This window comes from Salvelinus fontinalis, chromosome 27, assembly GCF_029448725.1.
Source record: "Salvelinus fontinalis isolate EN_2023a chromosome 27, ASM2944872v1, whole genome shotgun sequence".
Classification (NCBI taxonomy): Eukaryota; Metazoa; Chordata; class Actinopteri; order Salmoniformes; family Salmonidae; genus Salvelinus; species Salvelinus fontinalis.
Genome location: NC_074691.1, coordinates 13,954,258 through 13,971,101, shown reverse-complemented (window position 1 = coordinate 13,971,101; position 16,844 = coordinate 13,954,258). Strand labels below are relative to the sequence as shown.

Below are 16,844 nucleotides of genomic sequence, written 5' to 3'. Positions count from 1 at the left end.
AACGGATTTCAACATCACTCACATGATACAGTACTTGGCAATCAAGTAATGATACTTACATTGATGTCAATGACTCAACGAGCTCACGCCATTAAGCTGCTTGTGATTGACGGATGGACTCTCTCTCTACTCAGATGGTAATCTGGACGTGCTAGTCCCATCTGAGTCTGTGTGTGGGCGGGACAAGTCCACGACGGTGTCGTCGGCCATCTTGTTCCACTGTAACCCCTCAGCAGGAGAGGGCATCCCAGAGTTCCTGTTGGAGACGGATGGATGCCAGTACCTCTTTACCTGGCACACCGCCACTGTTTGTGGTCTAGTGTGAGTTAACAACTCTTTACACACGGACATCAGGGTAGTGTTCAGTTGTCTCGATACGGAGGAAAGTGCTTTGAAACAGAGGAAGTACTACCTAAAGTTGTCCTATAAAAATGCTACGATTTTCATCTTCCACTTTAAAGCGCTTTCTTCCATTCATTTAATTGGACTTTGAATTTGAATGAAAGGTGCTGTATAAAGTAAAGAGGTGTGACGTTTTGTCTGGTGTGCCATACAGAACCTCTGTGTCCAAGAAGACTAACGACGATGGAGGGCAGGACAGTACGGGCTTGTCTGGAAGGAGACAGGCAGTCCTGAGCATGCTATTGGTTGTGCTGGCCATCTGTCTGCTGGTTCTGCTACTGCACAAACGAGAGCGGAGGTAAGAGATACCTACCATTATTTTCCTCCCCACAGCTTTGTACTGTTATTACAGAATCTATATGTTTGAAAGCAAAATATAGAAAAAGCTACACTAATCTTTTCCTAAATCTCCAATGTTCTGTTTCCAGGGAGCTGGTGATGCAGAAAATCACTGGATGTTGTAGGAGAGGAAATCCTGTCTCTTATAAATACTCAAAGGTATGCATGTTAATAAATACTATAGTACACCAATCAAACCAACATAGCTATGTGCTTCCATAGATGTAGAATCCTGATGTATGGTCTATGGGAGCTACACTATGGTGTCGGGGGGAAAAAAAGTTGTTTAACCACCTGCTACACTGGAAGCTAGCATGAGCCACTTTATCCTATTGTTCTCAGGCTTTAGTTGCACTTCGAAATCTTGAAAATGGAACCGAAGCATAAGTTAGAGCAGTACGAGCCTCTTGATAAGCCGGCGAAAGCTCTGCAAACGTATACACATCCGGGGTAGCTCCTATGTTAAATCACAGTATGCTATAGATTCTCTTTGAATTCAATGTTTATTATTTCACAGCCATTGATTCTATGTCAATGTACAGTCGTGGCCAAAAGTTTTGAGTGACACAAATATTAATTTCCACGAAATGTGCTGCTTCAGTGTCTTTAGATATTTTTTGTCAGATGTTACTGTGGAATACTGAAGTATAATTACAAGCATTTCATAAGTGTCAAAGGCTTTTCGTTCAAATATTTTTATTGAACACACACAGGAATGGTGTATAGGTATGAAAGGCAGGTATACAATTTTTAACTAAACATAAAAGAGCAGACAGAAATAAAAAGATCCAGAGTTCTGGGTACAAAACAATTATTACAAAACAAGACATACAAAACAAGGACAGGTAGAAAGAAAGAGGGTGGGTGTCACCCCCCCCTTATTCCCCCCCTTTATCCCACCCCCCCCCTTATCCCTTCCCCTTATACCCCTCCCCGCTGCTCGGGTGGCGGTGCCAGCACGTGCTGCCCAGAGGTGGATTAAAATATTACAATGGAGAGTGCGTTAAAAAGTACAAATTCACAGCGCCGAATGGTCCAAGTAAGAGAGGAAAGGCTGCCAGATCTGATCAAATGTTAATAATTTATTGATCAGAATATATCTAATCCTTTCTAAGTGTACAGTGTTTGCCAATTCGCTGAGCCATAATTTGGTAGTGGGCGCTTCCCTCTTTTTCCAGAACAACAAGATTAGTTTTTTTGCCGAAATGAGACTGTAAGAGATGAGTTGTTTTTGGGGGTTGGTTAGTCCGATTAGGGAATCGGACACTCCCAGGATTATCAGAAGCGGGTCTGGGTCAATTGAAGTCTCCAGAACTTCAGAGAGGATCCTAAAAATTCCACACCAGTAACCATGCAAGCTAGAGCATAGGGCAAAGCAGTGGAGAAGTGTACCCTGTGCAGCCTGACATTTATCACACAAAGGGGATGTATCAGGAAATATCCTATGCAGTTTGGTTTTGGAATAGTGTAATCTGTGCAATACTTTGAATTGTATGAGCCGATGTCTGGAGTTAATGGAGCAGGTGTGGATATACTCCAAGCTATCTTCCCAGTCTGCCATCGAAATGTCAGTCCCTAGTTCTTCCTCCCATTTTGCCTTAATGGCCTCTGTAGAGGGTGTGCTAACCGATTGAAAAGAGTCATATAAACGAGATATCAGTTTGTCTGAGGTGGGGGATGTTTTTATGCATCCGTCAAACATGGAAGGCTTAGCGTTCCCAAATGTTGGGAGGTGTTTCCTAACATAGTCTCTGATTTGTAGGTATCTGAAAAAGTTATTTCTGGGAAGATTATAAGTTTCCCTCAGCAACTCAAAGGAAGCAAAGGTCCCTTCTATATATAAATCCCCTATGGTACTTATCCCCAACTCTCCCCATTGCTCAAAGGTGTTATCAAGGTTGGAGGGGGCAAAGGAGGGGTTCCTGGCAACAGGGAGCATGAATGACATTGGTCTAAGCTCAAAGTGGGTTTTAATTTGCTTCCAGATTCGGACTGTGCTATGTATAATAGGATTGTTACGATAAAGTGACCTCTCCAGATTGACAGGCGACAAAATCACAGCACCAATAGCGAAGGGGTGACACTCCTCACGCTCCATACTAAGCCAGGTGGGTGACGGACATGCGTCATCCAGCAAAAACGTAACCGCACGGAGGTTAGCGGCCCAGTAATAAAATATAAAATTTGGGAGAGACAATCCTCCTTCCATCTTGGATTTGCAGAGGTGTTTTTTACCTATCCTGTGTGTTTTATAATCCCAGATGAAAGGATTGATAATTGAGTCCAGTTGTTTATGAAAGGATTTAGGTATGAATACTGGGATGTTCTGGTATAGGTAGAGCAGTTGTGGGAGGAAGACCATTTTAATGGCATTAATTCTTCCGAGCAGAGAAATTGGGAGAGTTCTCCAAAATTGTATGTTTGTTTTTAGTTTTTGCATCAGCGAGGGGAAATTCTCTTTAAATAGTAAGGAATATTGTTTGGTAACTACAATTCCTAGATAGGTCAATTTTTCTGAAGATAACTTAAGTGGAAGATGTTCTAGCCAGGAGGTGTTTTGTAACCGTATGGGCATTAATTCACTCTTGTTCCAATTTATTCTGTATCCCGAGAAGGTACCAAACAAATTAATCACATCAAGAATAGCTGGAATACTAGCTTGGGGTTCTGTTACATAGAGGAGAATGTCATCTGCATATAGGGAAATCTTATTTAGAGTATCTTTAGTATTATAGCCGTGTATTGCTGCATCAGATCTAATCGTCTGAGCGAGAGGTTCAATGATTAGGGCGAAGAGCATCGGCGACAGCGCACAACCCTGCCTTGTCCCTCTGTAGAGGTTAAATCGGGGCGACAATGATTGGTTAGTGAGTATTCTCGCACAGGGGTTCCTATATAAAAGCTGGATCCAATTTATGAACCCATCTCCAATATTAAATTTATGTAGGACTTTGAATAGATAGGACCACTCAACTTGGTCAAAAGCCTTCTCGGCGTCAAGAGATATAACGGCAAGGTCCATGTTTGGTAACCTCTGAGAATACATAATGTTGAAGAGGCGCCTGAGATTGAAGAATGAGTTTCTGTTCGGGATAAAGCCGGTCTGGTCCGAATGGACCAGTTTGCCAATTAAAGTGCTAAGCCTGTTAGCCAGGGTTTTTGCTAAAATCTTTTGGTCTGTATTGAGGAGGGATATTGGTCTGTACGACCCTACCTCTTCCGGATCTTTACCCTTCTTATGTATAACTGTAATGAATGCTTCATCCAAAGTAGATGGGAGAGCTCCATCCTCTCTGGACTGAACCAACATTTTGTGCAGGTAGGGAGAGAGCATGTTGCTGAATGTTTTATAGAATTCACCCGGGTATCCATCTGGGCCCGGGGTCTTGCCACTCTTTAGAGTTTTGATTGTTTCTCGAATTTCTTCAAGAGATATTTCCTTATTCAGGAAGTTAGAATCTTCCTGGTTCAGGGCAGGAAGATTACAGTCATCCAAAAAGTTTTGCATAATTAAGGGGTTAGAATCGGCTTTAGATGTATATAGAGTCTCATAAAACTGACGGAATCTGTCATTGATGTCTTTGGGGGAAGAGAGTAATTCCCCAGATGCAGACTTAACTTTGTGAATCATTCGGTCACTCACAATTTTTCGAAGTTGTCTGGCGAGTAATTTGTGTGGTTTGTCACCAAACTCAAAATATTTTTGCTTGGCGTAGAGAAAAGATTTAGCAATTTTAGCTGAGAGAGTCTGATTATATTCAAATTTTAAAGAGGTAATTTTTTTATGTTTCTCCATAGATGGATGTCTAGCATTCTCCCTATCCAATAAGTGAATTTGTCCCTCCAGTTCTACCAATTTTCCCTTGTTTTGCCTACTCCTGGCAGTCTGATAGGAGATGATACAGCCTCTCAAATAAGCCTTTAGTGTTTCCCACAGTAATGCTGGGGAAGTCTCTGTGTTGTCGTTGGTATCAAAGAAAAATGTTATTTGGTCTTTAAGATGTTCACAGAATGTTGGTTCTGTGAGGAGCTGAGGATTTAACCTCCAGACCCTCTCGTTTGGTACCATGTCACCCAATCTCAGGGAGAAGGTGAGTGGACTGTGGTCCGAGATTATAATATCATGATACTTCACATTACAGGTATAGGGGAGTAGTTTAGCATCAACCAAAAAGTAGTCAATTCGAGTATAAACATTGTGAACATGAGAGTGAAAGGAGTATTCCCTGCCCGTAGGGTTAGTGATCCTCCATATATCAAATAAGTTAGAATTCTTTATGTAGGTATTCAAGAATTCACTTGAGTAGGAGGTGGGGGTTCGCCGGGTAGAGGATCTGTCCAAATATTGGTCTAGCACGCAGTTAAGGTCCCCTCCAATGATCAGGTTAGTGTGGGAGATATCTGGAATCAGGGCAAGGACTCTTTTGAAAAAAGAGGGGTTATCAATGTTTGGCCCATAGATATTTAGTAGAGTTACAGAAGTAGAGTGGATCTCTCCTATTACGATCACATAACGACCCTCTTTATCCACAATAGTGGTTTTATGTAGAAAGGGAATTCCTTTCCGTACCAGAATCGCTGTGCCTCTCGTTTTGGCAGAGAAGTTAGAGTGATACACTTGCCCCACCCACCTAGATTTAAGTCTGCTGTGAGCATTATTTTTCAGATGGGTTTCTTGCAAAAATATAATATCAGACGAGAGTGCTTTCAAGTGGGCTAGGACCTTGCCTCTCTTAATTGGTTCGTTTAAGCCCCTGACATTCCAGGAAGTGAATGTGAGCCCCGCCCCCCTCTCATTTGTAGTTCCTATGGTGGCCTGCATAACTTGTAACTCAATAAAAAGGTAAGAAAGCGCACCAAACCATCACGATCAGCATATGTAGCAGCTACACCCGAGCAGTATCCAACCAGCCCCTCCCCCCCCTGCAAGCCCCTTTACTTCCCACCCTGTTCCCCTACTTTCCCCACTATTTACCCCCCCGCCCAACCCACCTTTAACAGGCATACACAAATAGGAGAGAAAATAAAAATAAAAATAATAAACACATTGTCTGGCCGATGCCAAAAAAGCACGGCGCGACCTCGAACAAGAGGTGAAACAGAAATAAAATCCCAACTGTACGTTCACCTCTCACTATCCTAGAACTTCTACTAACATATGAACTGAGGAGGCTCCCGCGAATAAAGTGTCCAATTAGCATCTAATAAACCTAAAGAGAATAAGTTTCAACCTAAACATATTGCGCACTTAAGCGTCATCTTGGGTCAATCTATCCCTGAGATAAGCAAGATATAGCATCACAAGATTATTTTGCTAAGCACTGCCGGTCTAAACATGAACCATCAGCAACCAACTTAGACAGCCGTACATTTACATATTGTGGGTTAGATCGGAAACAAGAATTTTTCTAACTTAAACGTATCCCCCAGTCAGAAAATAAATAAATAAAAAGGTTATATACATGTATACATACACACACATACACATACTTACCCATATACATATACATATATATATATATACACACATATATATATACACATACATACATACACATATACATACATACATACATACATACATACATATACATACATATACATATACATATACACACATATACACATACACATACATACATACATACATACATACATACATACATACATATACACACATACACATACATACACACATACATACAAACACATACACACACACACACATCCCCAAAAAATACATATAAAGGTATATATTTAAAAATATACATATACACACACCCATACATATCCACATATGCGCATATACACATACATACCCATACATACAGAAACATTCATGCCCCAGAGTAATAATCTACACTAATTTAAAATATACACATACATAATAGTAACATGCTAAGAGAAAATAATTATAAAGTACAAATAATAATTATATGTACGCACACCTACCTAGACACTACAGAGGGCTGGTAGGGATCTAATCGGGAGAGCGGCCCTCGGCTATATCAAAGGCAGAACGGCACAAAACATCCACCTGCTATCCAGGTGTCTGTGTCTGCCCCTTCCCCACCATCACCCCCAGTCCCCTGCAAGCTTTAAATAAATGGTATTGTAATAACAATAAATGTAAGAGTTAAAAAATAAATAACGAAACAAAAACAAAAAAAATAGGGGGAATATAAGTATATTTATCCGAAAGTGACAATGATCAAACCTGGAAGGCATCCTAAATAGGCATCGCTCTGAACACAGCCAGAATGAAAGTGACTTTAATTGAGAGCCAAGACCGCCCTCCACAGCATCTTACATGTTCGGTAGCCCTTGTTGAGACCGTTCAATACGGTTTCACCCGTTATGGTTTAGTATGGATTCGATTCCATGAGCAGACCCTAACACACAATGACAAGGCACTCTAACCTGTACGGGGGATTGGCGTATGTTCCCGGATAAACTTCTCTGCGTCCAAAACCGAGGAGAGCCACATCTTCTCACCAGAGGGCGGGGTAATTCTTAGTCTTGCAGGGAAGAGCAAGGCTGGGCGAAGATGGAGTTTGTAGAGTTTGGCCATGACATCTCTGTAGCCGCCACGGTCCTTTGCCACATCGGGCGCATAATCATCATAGACACGGAAGGGGTGCCCTTTATGTAACAGGTTGCCCCTCATTCGGGCCTCGCGCAGGATAAGATCCTTGGTCTTGAAACTGTGACAACAGATGATTACTGGGCGAGGGCGTTGACCCGGTCCAGGCACTGGGACAGGGGCGCGATGTGCACGGTCCAGCTGGGGGTCCGAAGCCAAAACGTCCGATCCCATTGCATCCTTCAATAGCTTGGCGAAGAAGTCGGTGGGGCGAGAGCCCGCCTCTACCCCCTCTGCCAGACCAACAACGCGAAGGTTATTACGTCTGGAACGGCCCTCCAGGTCGACCACTTTCACAGAAAGCCTCTGCACAGTACCCTGTAGTGACGAGCACAGCTTCTCTAACTCGTCGATCCTACCAGCGCTGAATTCAGAAGCCCTCTCAAGGTCCACAATACTCTGGCCCTGCGAAGCGACCGCTCGAATGGTGCCCTCGATTTTGGTGTCCAGTTCAGCAATAGTAGCCTTAAGATCCTCAGCTAAAGCAACACGTAGTTCTCCCAAAGCCTGGGTAAGTTCTTTAAGTGTCACGTTGTTGCCTGTGCCTTCCGCCATGTCTGTCTCGTTTTTTGGTGTGGAGTAGGCCTCCGATGTGGATTTATTGTCCTTTGGTCGCTTATTACTCGGCATTTTTACACAGAAAGTTACGATGTTGTATTAGAAAGAAACGTTTGTTGTAAAAAGTATCATAAAGTAGGGTAAGTTAGATTATTTCGCTAAAAAGTTGCAGGAGCCTCTCACACGCAGCCGTTCACTCCAACATGCTAGCTCCGCCCCCGTGTCAAAGGCTTTTATTGACAATTACATGAAGTTGATGCAAAGAGTCAATATTTGCAGTGTTGACCCTTCTTTTTCAAGACCTCTGCAATCCGTCCTGGCATGCTGTCTGGGCCACATCCTGACTGATGGCAGCCCATTCTTGCATAATCCATGCTTGGAGTTTGTCAGAATTTGTGGGGTTTTGTTTGTCCATCCGGCTCTTGAGGAGTGACCACAAGTTCTCAATGGGATTAAGGTCTGGGGAGTTTCCTGGCCATGGACCCAAAATATCGATGTTTTGTTCCCCGAGCCACTTAGTTATCACTTTTGCTTTATGGCGAGGTGCTCCATCATGCTGGAAAAGGCATTGTTCGTCACCAAACTGTTCCTGGATGGTTGGGAGAAGTTTCTCTCGGAGGATGTGTTGGTACCATTCTTTATTCATGGCTGTGTTCTTAGGCAAAATTGTGAGTGAGCCCACTCCCTTGGCTGAGAAGCAACCCCACACATGAATGGTCTCAGGATGCTTTACTGTTGGCATGACACAGGACTGATGGTAGCGCTCACCTTGTCTTCTCTGGACAAGCTTTTTTCCGGATGCCCCAAACAATCAGAAAGGGGAATAATCAGAGAAAATGACTTTACCCCAGTCCTCAGCAGTCCAATCCCTGTACCTTTTGCAGAATATCAGTCTTTTCCTGATGTTTTTCCTGGTGATAACTGGCTTCTTTGCTGCCCTTCTTGACACCAGGCCATCCTCCAAAAGTCTTTGCGTCACTGTGCGTGCAGATGCTATCACACCTGCCTGCTGCCATTCCTGAGCAAGCTCTGTACTGGTGGTGCCCCGATCCCGCAGCTGAATCAACTTTAGGAGGCGGTCCTGGGGCTTGCTGGACTTTCTTGGGTGCCCTGAAGCCTTCTTCACAACATTTGAACCACTCTCCTTGAAGTTCTTGATAATCAAATCAAATGTATTTATATAGCCCTTCATACATCAGCTGATATCTCAAAGTGCTGTACAGAAACCCAGCCTAAAACCCCAAACAGCTAGAAATGCAGACCATTCCATAAAAATTGAGCTCTATAGGAGAAAGCCCTGCCTCCAGCTGTTTGCTTAGAAATTCTAGGGACAATTAGGAGGCCTGCGTCTTGTGACCATAGTGTACGTGTAGGTATGTACGGTAGGACCAAATCAGAGAAATTGGTAGGAGCAAGCCCATGTAATGCTTTGTTGGTCAGCAGTAAAACCTTGAAATTAGCCCTTGCCTTAACATGAAGCCAGTGTAGGGAGGCTAGCACTGGAGTAATATGATCACATTTTTTGGTTCTAGTCGGTGCTAAATACGGCTGCTAGAATCCTAACTGAAGTTTATTTAGTGCTTTATCCGGGTAGCTGGAAAGTAGAGCATTGCAGTAGTCTAACCTAGAAGTGACAAAAGCATGGATACATTTTTCTGCATTATTTTTGGAGTGAAAATTTCAGATTTTTGCAATGTTACGTAGATGGAAAAAAAGCTGTCCTTGAAACAGTCTTGATATGTTCGTCAAAAGAGAGATCAGGGTCCAGAATAACGCAGAGGTCCTTCAGTTTTATTTGAGACGACTGTACAACCATCAAGATTAATCGTCAGATTCAACAGAAGATCTCTTTGTTCCTTGGGACCTAGAACAAGCATATCTGTTTTGTCTGAGTTTAAAGAGAAACATTTGCAGCCATCCACTTCCTTATGTCTGAAACACAGGCTTCCAGCGAGGGCAATTTTGGGGCTTCACCATGTTTCATCAATGTACAGCTGTGTGTCATCCGCATAGCAGTGAAAGTTAACATTATGTTTTCGAATGACCTTCCCAAGAGGTAAAATATATAGTGAAAACAATAGCGGTCCTAAAACGGAACCTTGAGGAACACCAAAATGTACAGTTGATTTGTCAGAGGACAAACCATCCAGAGACAAACTGATATCTTTCCGACAGATAAGATCTAAACCAGGCCAGAACTTGTCCTTGTAGACCAATTTGGGTTTCCAATCTCTCCAAAAGAATGTGGTGATCAATGGTATCAAAAGCAGCACTAAGGTCTCGATAAATGGTTGATTTAGGTGCAATCTTACTGGCAGCAATATCCTTGCCTGTGAAGCCCTTTTTGTGCAAAGCAATGATGACGGCACGTGTTTCCTTTCAGGTAACCATGGTTGACAGAGGAAGAACAATGATTCCAAGCACCAGCCTCATTTTGAAGCTTCCAGTTTGTTATTCGAACTAAATCAGCATGACAGATTGATCTCCAGCCTTGTCCTTGTCAACACTCTCACCTGTGTTAACCTCTCTAGGGTACGTGAGACGGTAGTGTCCCACCTCTTCAACAGCCAGTGAAACTCCAGGGCGCCAAATTCAAAACAACAGAAATCCCATAATTAAAATTCCTCAAACATACATGTATTTTACACCCTTTTAAAGATACACTTGTTGTAAATCCAGCCACAGTGTCCGATTCTCAAAAAGGCTTTAAGACGAAAGCAAACCAAACAATTATATTAGTTGAGTGCCTATTCACAGAATAACACAGCCATTTTTCCAGCCAAAGAGAGGATTCACAAAAAGCAGAAATATAGATAAAATGAATCACTAACCTTTGATGATCTTCATCAGATGACACTCATAGGACTTCATGTTACACAATACATGTATGTTTTCTTCGGTAAAGTTCATATTTATATCCAAAAATCTGAGTTTACATTGGCGCGTTACGTTCAGAAGTTCCAAAACATCCGGTGATTTTGCAGAGAGCCACATCCATTTACAGAAATACTCATTATAAATGTTGATGAAAATACAAGTGTTATGCATGGAATTTTAGATGCACTTCTCCTTAATGCAACCGCTGTCAGATTTCAAAAAAGCTTTACGGAAAAAGAAAACCATGCAATAATCTGAGGTCGGTGCTCAGAGCCCAATCAAGACACAAATATATCCGCCATATTGTGCAGTCAACAGAAGTCAGAAATAACATTATATAAACATTCACTTACCTTTGATTATCTTCATCAGAATGCACTCCCAGGAATCCCAGTTCTACAATAAATGTTTTTTTTGTTCGATAATGTCCATCATTTATGTCCAAATTCCTCCTTGTTGTTCTAGCGTTCAGTACACTTTCCAAACTCACGACGCGCAGGCAAGTCCAGCGGAAAGTACGGACGAAAAGTTAAAGTTATATTACAGTCCGTTAAAAACATGACAAACGAAGTATTGAATCAATCTTTAGGATGTTTTTAACATAATTCTTCAATAATGTTCCAACCGGAGAATTAATTTGTCTTCAGAAGTGCGATGGAACAGAGCTCGCTCTCACATGAACGCGCATGGTCAGCGCATGTTCAGGTCAGGGTAGACCTTACTCAATCCCCCCTCATTAGGCCACACTTCACAGTAGAAGCATCAGACAAGGGTTTAAAGACTGTTGACATCTAGTGGAAGCCTTAGCAACATTACCAATATCCCACTGTATCTTCAATTGGAGCTGAGTTGAAAATCGACCAACCTCAGATTTCCCACCCCCTGGTTGGATTTTTTTCTCAGGTTTTTGCCTGCCATATGAGTTCTGTTATACTCACAGACATCATTCAAACAGTTTTAGAAACGTCAGAGCGTTTTCTATACAAATCTATTAATAATATTCAAATTCTAGCTTTTATGGCTTTGTAGCAGGCCGTTTACTCTGGGCATGTTTTTCATCCGGACGTGAAAATACTGTCCCCTACCATAAAGAAGTTAACGAGAGAATCACTGACATGATGGCAGCTGGTCCTTTTGTGGCAGGGCTAAAATGCAGTGGAAATGTTTTGGGGGGATTAGGTCATTTGCATGGCAAAGAGGGACTTTGCAATTAATTGCAATTCATCTGATCACTCTTCATAACATTCTGGAGTATATGCAAATTGCCATCATACAAACTGAGGCAGCAGACTTTGTGAAAATTAATATTTGTGTCATTCTCAAAACTTTTGGCCACGACTGTAGGTGTTGGTGTGGTGAGTTCCCAGTGCTAAATCTCACACCTGTCTGTCTTGTCTGTCCCTGCAGGTGAACATGGATGATGAGGGAGGGGAGGATGAGATGGAGTGGCTGATGGAGGAGATTGAGGCCCCAGCCATGTCCTCCCGCCTGGGGAAGGAGCACCAGGAGAACGGCCACATCACCACCAAGCCCGTCAATGCCGCCGCCCTACGCTCCTTTTCCCTGGAAGAGCAGGAGGACAGCGAGGAGGAGGTCTTATCCGTCCCCGGGGTTTGCGTCCTCGGTGGCCGGACCACCCTGCGGCCCTCAGGATCCAGGACCCGATCCTCGGGGCCCCTCCGCAGCGCCCTGTTGGAGGAAGAGAGTGACGAGGACCTGGTGGGGCTCCTGGGGGATAGGGACAGGAGGGGTATGGCCAAGCCTCGCCGTGACAACAGACCCCCCCACAGGAAACAACAAAACCCCCAGGATGACAGCGATGAGGACCTGCTGACAGTGTGAGGGACTCTCCATCCTCCCCCTGTCCACCTAAACTATTATCCCTCTTCTCTCCTCTTCTCTCCTCTCTCTTTGAATGTCTCCACACAACGATGACAACGCAAGGGAGCAGAAACCCTTAGAGGCTTGTTTTTTTTCTAAGGGAAACGATGCAGAATGTCTGTTTGGCTGTTTTACAGTTTTAAAGAGCAGATTTGTTTTTGTCCCCTCTTCGAAAGAAAGTTGATGCCTTCCTGATGACAAATGGTGTTTTCATCAAATAATTGTTTTTGGACCATTTTGATTTAGTTAATGTACATAGGTAATGTTATACAGTGCCTTCAGAAAGTATTCATGCCCCTTGACTTATTCCACATTGTGTTGTTACAGCCTGAATTCAAAATGGATTAAAAACACACAATACCCCATAATGATCAAGTGAAAACATGTTTTTCGAAATTTTAGCACATTTTTGGAAAATGAAATGCATACTGTAATTGGACAGAGAAATGTGCAATACAGAGTTTTATTGGACAAATTTAAAAAGATTGTTTCGGCCTTCAATGGCCTTCAGAAGAATCACAAAGGGAATGTAATATGGAAAATTAAATACAGAAATATACAATTTCCATAAGTATTCACCCCAGGTTTTCCTCTAGGATTTTGCCTGTACTTAGCTCCATTTATTTGTATCCTAAAAACCTCCATAGTCCTTGCCGATGATAAGCATACCCATAACATGATGCAGCCACCACCAGGCTTGAAAATGTGAAGTGGTACTCCCTGATGTGTTGGATTTGCCACAAGAATAACGCTTTGTATTTAGGACATAAAGTACATTTCTTTGCCACATTCTTCCCGTTTTACTTTAGTGCCTTATTGTAAACAGGATGCATGTTTTGGAATATTTGTATTCTGTACAGGCTTCCTTCTTTTCACTCTTCCTTCTTTTCACTCTGTCATTTAGGTTAGTATTGTGGAGTAACTTACAATGTTGATTCCTCCTCAGTTTTCTCCTTTCACAGCCATTCAACTTGGTTTTAGTCACCATTGGCTTCATGGTGAAATCCCTGAGTGGTTTCCTTCCTCTCCATCAACTGAGTTAGGAAGGATGTCTTTATCTTTGTAGTGACTGGGTGGATTGATACACCATCCCAACTGTAATTAATAACTTCACCATGCTCAACGGGATATTCAATGTCTGCTGTTTTGTTTTATTTTTACCCATCTACCAGCAGGTGCCCTTCTTTGTGAAGCATTGGAAAACATCCCTGGTCTTTGTGGTTCAATCTGTGTTTGAAATTCACTACTCGACCGAGGGACCTTACAATTATCTGTATGTGTGGGGTACAGTCATGTTCAGCACTGTTATTGCACACAGTGAGTCCATGCAATTTATTATGTGACTTGTTAAACTTATTTTTACTCCTGAACTTATTTAGGTTTGCCATAACAAAGGGGTTGAAAACGTATTGACTCAAAACATTTCCGCTTGTCATGTTTAATTCATTTGTAAACATTTCTAAAAACATTTGACATAATTGGGTATTGTATGTAGGCCAGTGACACAAAGTCTCAATTTAATCCATTTTAAATTCAGGCAGTAACACAACAGAATGTGGAAAAAGTTAAGGGGTGTGAATACTTTCTGAAGACACTATGCATATATGGATTAAAATTGTCACTTGCATTTTCCAGAGAATCACTTATTCACATTTTAAATTAATTTTGTGGACTGATTTTCACGTTGAATCTCTATACTTCTAACCTTGCAAGGTTTGGGCATGAAAAACCTCTTAAGTTATTGGGAAAAAGGGACTGGAAACTGTGGTGCTCATGAATCATAGCATTGGTTAATGGGATTCTTAGGTTGTATTATTCAGAGTTCCTCAAATCATTATGGGGTTTTGTACTTGCGCACCAAATACACATCACAGGCACAGCTAGTTCCTGTATCTGTTAAGTGCTAAACATTAATTCTGCTTCTAGAGCAGGGATATTCAACTCTTACCCTATGAAGTCCAGAGCCTGTGTTCTCTTCTATCCACCTGGTCTAAATTAGTCACTGATTAGAGGGGAACAATGAAAAAATTCAGTGGATCTAGCTTCAAGGTCCAGAGTTGAGTTTGAGGGTTCTAGATGTTGCCTTGTCAAAGTCATGACCTAAGTTTATTTGAAAAGGGAAGTTTTCTGTCGACCTAAAACTCCCTTTTTTTTGTCAAACTGCATGTGCTATCTCTCATAAATGGAAGTAAGGAAAGCTGTAGTGCCATAATTAAATCTCTTCGTGAGCTTGAGATCCCCTTTCAGTCTTGCTCAGAGGTATCTATCCCATGCAGTCTCTCTACTGCAGGGGTGTCAAACTCATTCCATGGAGGGCCTAGTGTCTGTGGGTTTTTCCTTTCAATAAAGACCTAGACAACCAGGTGAGGGGAGTTCTTTACTAATTAGTGACCATAATTATCAAGTACAAGGGAGACAGTGAAAGTCCGTAGGCACTCGGCCCTCCATGGAATGGGGTTACAGCAGCAATCACAGTGTGAGTATTTTTCTGGGAAAATACAGCGAGCTGTGAAGTATTGGGACACATTTTTTGTTGTTTTAGCTCTGTACTCCAGCACGTTTAGAAGTTATAGCACATAGTCCCACCATTTTAGGGGACCAAAAATATTGGGACATATTCACTTGTGTGTATTCAAAAGTTTAGTCTTTAGTCCCATATTCCTAGCACACGATGACTACATCAAGCTTGTGGCTCTACAAACTTGTTGGATGCATTTGCAGTTTGTTTTGGTTGTGTTTCAGATTATTTTGTGCCCAATAGAAATGAATGGTAATAATGTATTGTGTATTTTGGAGTCACTTTTATTGTAAATAAGAGTAGAATATGTTTCTAAACACTTCTACATTTAATGTGGATACTACCATGATTATTGAGAGTCTTGACGGGATTGTGAATAATGACAAACTATACCCCTAAAAATGCTAACCTTCCCTGTTATTGTAATGGTGAGAGGTTAGCATGTCTTGGGGGTATGGTATTTGGGAAAATACCCTAAAATTAAAGCTGACAGTCTGCACTTTAACCTCATAGTCATTGTATAATTTCAAATTCAAATCCCAATACTTTTGGAGCTCACTGTATGGATTATTTGAAATGAATTTAGCATTTATCAGTTGGCATGCATACACACACACACACACCAGTACACAAACCACACAGGCAGTCACTAATTCTACTCTCATGTATCTTTAGTTGGGACAATGTCTCATAAATGTCAGTGGTACAGAACAGTAATGACAAAATGCTTTTGAAGTGGAACTCACCTCACTAACAAGTCTGACTATATGAGTCTTTGACAAAGTTCTCTCTCTTGGACTGGACTTCAAGTCAGACTTCAAGATGGAGAGTTTATTTGTAATGCCAGTGTTTTATCACTAGTGTTGAAGCTAATATTCACACCGTAGCAAGCGGCCGGCCACATAGCGATATTATCCAAAAAATGATGGTTCACTTTTCAGGGTATTAAGGTTTGTACACGATATTAATAGGATACAAGTTTGGTGGTCCTCCCCGCAGCAGAAGATATTTTCCATGTTTTTTTTTGTGCTTTTTTTTTTTTAATCACATTTTGTATTTATCTTCATGTTTCCACACCTCCAAGATCATGAATTGAATTTGTGACATAACTGCACAAGGGTACTTTGATATGGGGAAAGAGCACTTGCTACTGTACCGTCTCTGGAGTGATGGAAAGTCATCCTGTGTGGTAGTGATGCAACGAGTAATGCTTGTTGCATCATGTCTAGCTCTGCTGTAAGCACCAAAGCACGTCTGCTTGGTTCATTCATTTGGGTACGAAACATGGGAAGGGGCTCCTTGAGCTCCATTCTGATGAGGTGATTTTGTTCTTGTATGTTATGTTCTCAAATGTGTTTTTACTGCATTTTGTCTGTTTTTCAAATGGAAAAAAAATATTGCGTTATTTTAATAAAAAAGAGATCAGCTGTCCGACAGTTTAAAGAGTAACATCATTTATCACTTCCAGGATTGTGGAGATTTTTTGAAGGTCAACCGTTTTACCTCAACACATTGATGCATGTATTAAACAGGACCTCAGAAGTCTCTGTACTGTACACCAGTACTGTTTGTTTCTAAGTGACTACACGTTTCCCTATTGTAATAAATCACTGAGGCCTCGCATGG

The 16,844-nt window shown here is 41.8% G+C and overlaps 1 protein-coding gene across 1 annotated transcript in view; it reads left to right on the top strand.

Moving 5' to 3' along the window:
- The window catches only part of LOC129825093 (cation-independent mannose-6-phosphate receptor-like), a 42,713-nt gene extending 26,064 nt beyond the window's left edge, over positions 1 to 16,649 (top strand). Inside the window, exons 45-48 of the mRNA XM_055884871.1 lie at positions 135 to 321; positions 557 to 700; positions 831 to 900; positions 12,227 to 16,649. Coding sequence (XP_055740846.1) covers positions 135 to 321; positions 557 to 700; positions 831 to 900; positions 12,227 to 12,661 — 836 coding nt within the window. The 3' untranslated portion in view covers positions 12,662 to 16,649. The remainder of the gene's footprint in view (positions 1 to 134; positions 322 to 556; positions 701 to 830; positions 901 to 12,226) is intronic.
- Positions 16,650 to 16,844: the final 195 nt, after the last annotated feature.